Source organism: Vigna unguiculata, chromosome 7, assembly GCF_037176805.1.
Source record: "Vigna unguiculata cultivar grain cowpea cultivar isolate G323 ecotype 2 chromosome 7, ASM3717680v1, whole genome shotgun sequence".
Taxonomy (NCBI): Eukaryota; Viridiplantae; Streptophyta; class Magnoliopsida; order Fabales; family Fabaceae; genus Vigna; species Vigna unguiculata.
In genome coordinates, this window is record NC_140798.1 from 36684413 (window position 1) to 36689570 (window position 5158).

Sequence of the window (5158 nt, forward strand, 5' to 3'; positions counted from 1 at the left end):
TGAAGTTTGTTCATAAAAATAAGGCTTAAATAATGATTTAGTCCTAGTTTTTGTTTGATTTTTTCAATGTGGTTCTACTTTTGTTTTTTTCTTCAATTTGGTTCTAATATTCGTCAATTTTATTCAATTTGGTCCTTTCTCTAACACCGTTAAAATAGTTAGCGGAATGTGAATAGTAACCACCAAGTTTCATTTTTTTTTTCTTTTAATTTTTTTTAAATGTACACGTGTCAAGCTCATATCATGTCATGTGTCATTTTGTGATTTTTTAATATTCTTTTAATTAAAAAAAATTCCACGTGTCAAGCCAATATCATGCCACGTGTCAAGGTCAATTTTTAATATTCAATTTGGTCCTAATATTCGCTATTTGTTTTCAATTTGGTCCTAATGTTTTTTTTAAAATTTAGCATTTTTTTTCCTCTCCAAACTGAGACAAAATTTAATTTATATATAAATGTTATATGGATATTCTTATTAAAATGTATATTTTTATTAAATATTTTTAATTTAGAATTATAGTTAGTTTAAAATTAAAACGAAAAAAGTAATAATACCATTAATTTAAAATTTTAAGAGGTTAAAAATATTTAATTTTAAACCAACTCTAATTATAAATTAAAAATATTTAATAAAAATATGCATTTTAATAAGAACATCCATATAACATTTATATACAAATTATATTTTGTCTCAATTTGGAGAGAAACAAAAATGTTAAATTTTTAAAAAAAAATTAGGACCAAATTGAAAACAAATAACGAATATTAGGACCAAATTGAAAACTGACTCTGACACGTGGCATGATATTGGTTTGACACATGATTTTTTTTTAAATAAAGAAATAAATTTTAAAAAGTTAAATTTAAAAAAAAATAAAAAAATTAAAAATCACAAAATGACATGTGGCATGATATGAGTTTGACACGTGTATATTTTTTTAAAAATTAAAAAATTAAAAAATCACAAAATGACATGTGTTAGTTACTGTTCACATTCCGTTAACTATTTTAATGATGTTAACAAAAATGACCAAATTAAATAAAATTGACGAATATTATGATCAAATTAAAAAAAAAGTAGGATCACGTTAAAAAAATCGAACAAAAATTAGAACCAAACCATTATTTAAGCTAAAAATGAAACAATTATCTATTTTTAAATACTCATTTCGTTCAAATGATGTGAAGTCTCTTGCGATGAGAGCTTGTGATTAGAAGAAGTTTGTAGCATGAATAATTAGTCTCATTGCTTTAAGTGCAAGGTTCAATGTTTGGGAGAGAATTTCAATATTTACTTTCTTTCTAATGAAATAATATAATTTAAGTGCTAGTTTTGTCACTTAAGAGATATATTTTCACTGAAACATATTACCCGAACTTAAGTGAGAATTTTTCTCCATTCAATTTAGTCTAGTTGTATTTCCAACCAATCTAGTTAGTTTTTTCCATCAATAAAAAACTAAAACCAGTATAAATTAAGCATTGGATCTAATATTTTGCGAAAAGATAATAATATTTTAATTTATTTTTAACCTATTACTTCAATTATTTTTTAATTATTTATTTTAATTTTTTTAATGATATAATACGATAATTTAAAAATAATTAAAAAAAAACAATTAAAATACATTATCCTTTATAAACACCGAAAAATAACAAGGAACAAATTAAATAGAAATGTAAATCTGGATAATACGAAATACATGTGCAGATGCGTAATTCATAACTTTATTCAAAAAAGAAATGCGACTACAGATGGACAAAGAAAAGAGAAAGTCTTATTCTGGCTTTGTCTGCCCATTAAAGGGGTAAACCAGGTGGGCCTATAGTATAGTATAGTATATCACACGATGCATAGTAAGCAAAGCAAAATGGGAGCAGAACTTCAAAGATGAAGAAAGAAGAAAAACGAAACCGAGACACTTCTTCTTCTTCGTCCAGTTGAAATTCAACAATTCAAAGCATCATCACGATGGCAGCACTTGTAGTTAACAGAAGACACCTCCATGACACGGCCACACGTGGGGTTGGGGCATGTGATGGTGGCTATGACACTTGAAGTTGAAGTGTAATCCTCGCATGGTTGAATGGCAGATATTTCTTTTTCCTTCGCATCGTAGTACTCCTTGAATGCAATGTCAAATCCTTCTCTCTCAAACACTTTCCCTTTCCAGTTTTGAAACTCCGCCACTGTCTGGTATACAGCCTGCCCATGACAAAGGTGCTTAATGTTATGCCCTTTGCTCAGAATGGCCCATCCTTGTGGGTCTCGTTTCAGGCAGAATAAGCACTTCACAATTTTTTGAATCTCGCAGTCCACAGCCTCTTGGTGTTTCTTGTTTTGCTTCTTCCTTTCCACGCCAATCCAGAAACTCGGAACACTGTTGTTGGGTTCACTCTTCCCCTTCCCCAGTTGATAGTACTCTATTATAATATCCGCACGCTGGATGCTCTCGTTCATTTTTATCCTTGACAGTTCGTGTGTGAAGTTTTGGATCCATGCACTGTTGCTACCTCCATAGATAAATATGTATCTGTTCTCCTTAACCTGATTCACATAGTAAACTTAATTACAACAAATGCTTCTTTAATCCCATTTTACTGACAAAATGAAAAATGTAGTGTACCTGCAGTCCAGGTGTTGCTTTTAAGATTAAATCCCAAAGCCACTTCCATTTTAGAGTGAGTTCTTCACCATCAATTTTTCTGAAAGGGAAGGCCTCTATCCCCCATTCAAAGATCACTTCCAGGGCGTTTTCATTCATAATGGCACCTCTCGGGCTCAACAACGGTGCAATTGGCTGGATCTCAAAATTCAACCTTTCTCTATCTTTTATTATCTTCAACCCTGGTAACTCGTTGAAGTATTCCACCGCGTAAAATTTGATGCCACTCTTCAAAGCTTTGAAGTGTTCCCTACTTCCCTCGTTCCACTCCTCCACAATGGGGATCCACAAAATCTTAAAATCTTCTTTCTTGAAACCTTTCGCTTCTTTTGGATCCTCTTGCAGTCTGTCGTACATTGAATTCAAAAGCGAAATCTCATCTTCAACGCTGTCTAAACCCGATATGAAGAGCAACACGTGTTTCAGCCTGAACACTTCAATGCCCTGTTTGTGGCATAAAAGAAATAAAAAACATAACATAATCATTCAACTAGGTCTCTCTCCATCCATGATTAGATTGCAACAAAACCCAGTTAATACTTTTATTGCAGCAAAAGTAACGAACTAACCTTTGTAACTAGGTTGCTCCCTTGAAATATCTTGGGATTCTCGGGCCCCTTTTGTTGAGGGTAGATCAGAGCCTTCAAAAAGTCTACAATATCTTTAGGCCTGTCATAGATGTTCCTGATGATAACGTAATCTCGTACATTGCCTGAACAAATAAAGACAAACTCTTATCTATACCGTTATAACAACCTTAATCAGTCTCCAAACTCCAAGGGATTTAAAGAACCGGAAACAAATAATTTATCAACCTATTTGCACACTGCAATTTCCAAGATGTGTTGTCAATTTTTCAACAGCAGCGGAAAGCCTGAATCTGTATTCTGATAACTTATAGCTCCTGATAAAAACAAACAATATAAGTTATATAATAAGATCAATGTTTTTCAGTTCGAGTCTCGAGTTAAAAACTTGGATATGAGATGAAAAGATGAAAACTTACGATACACCGACAAGGTTGCCTGTGGAAGAAACAGTGGCAGCAATTGTCCAGTATACAACAACAAGGATGGCTTGAAAGGCTTCTGTCAAGTCAGGTACGTCTTCTGGATCATAACCATCAGCAGCATACCTTGCCCACTCTTTGATTTGCTGAAACACTGTTACTGTGTACGAGACAAGTTCGGCAACAGCAGACACATTCCTGCTCTGAACTTGATTCAGCTGTCTCAACGAGTTTACAAGCACATCGTTTGTTTGAAACTGAGAAAGGTGCACGAAACTCCCGTACTCCAAAGACAGAGCAGCTATTGCTATCAGCGCTTTCGCATCCCAGGAGTAACATTTCAGATGTTGAAGTATCCACATTGTTGTCTGGTGTACGCAGTGCGCAGCAGCACGTGTGGATATCATCTGTGTCACCGCTTGTATGTAAGTGTCAAATTAAATGCTAACCACACCTATTAGATTTAGATGATCCAACATAACATATGCATAGAAGTTAACCTGGCAAGAAATCAGCTTCAGTGTAACGAATTCTGGTTTTAAACTGCTTGCGGAAATCAGAGATTGACTCTGTAAAACAATTAGAAATTTGAAAGTTAGCTGCTTCATCTATATTACTATTTTGTACAACTTCCTACAGTGCATTATGTTCTAAAAAAACATAAGGGACATTAAATTAAAAGATTTGTAATAATCAATCAACGACGCTATTTGTATTATCGAAAAAACTGAACATGATGAACGTTAGAAATAAAAAATGGTCGACAAAATGGATGGGAATTACCCGAAGGGCAATGTTGGAGACAAGGTTGTAAAGATTGTCTGTGTCGCAAATTTCATCGTCATTGAGGTGGGCTAGATAAACAATGTCGAGGATCTGATCGTCAGTAAGATCAAATGGATTGGGCAAAGAGGCACGATGTTGGATGGAAGCCGTGCCGCTTTGAGGAATCAAAGCGGTAGTTGAAGTTCCATTAGACAATGCCATGGTGATTCAATGTGAGAGTAGTATCCTCTTGTGTTGGTTTGTATTTGAAAGCAAATTATGCTTTGCCCTGGCATTGGTGGTGATGATGCTCAACTTATATATAAGGTGGAGTGCGTGTGAGTTTAAACTTAGCACAGTTGCTTAAGCACAGAGATATCTCAACTCAAGAAAAGAAAAGAAAAGGGACAGAAACAGAGACAGAGAGACAGAATAATATGTAAAGTAGCTTATGATACGGTGGTTTCTAAACGTGAAGCATGCTGCAGCAATGTGAAGTTCACAACATGTCCCTGCAGCTTTCTGAAGCTATCTCGATTAAAAGTGAGATCACAAGACTAAGGATATAATTGGGATTTTGTAGAAACCGCAGGGAATTTATTTATTTTTCTTGTGTCTCACGGCCAAACTTTTGCTTTTGGGAAAGATACACGATGATATGCCAAAAAAGAAAAGTGTTATATATTTCCAGCTATGATAAGATGTTATGTCCATTT

The 5158-nt window shown here is 33.9% G+C and overlaps 1 protein-coding gene across 1 annotated transcript; it reads right to left on the reverse strand.

Moving 5' to 3' along the window:
- Positions 1–1708: 1708 nt before the first annotated feature.
- LOC114192797 (protein SIEVE ELEMENT OCCLUSION B-like) lies at positions 1709–4753 on the reverse strand. Its single transcript, XM_028082615.2, has 7 exons — positions 4461–4753; positions 4178–4246; positions 3675–4084; positions 3484–3572; positions 3238–3380; positions 2630–3112; positions 1709–2550 (listed from the first exon to the last, which is right to left on the reverse strand). Exons 1-7 carry the CDS (start codon positions 4662–4664, stop codon positions 1951–1953), a joined length of 1998 nt encoding a protein of 665 aa, XP_027938416.1. The 5' UTR covers positions 4665–4753; the 3' UTR covers positions 1709–1950.
- Positions 4754–5158: the final 405 nt, after the last annotated feature.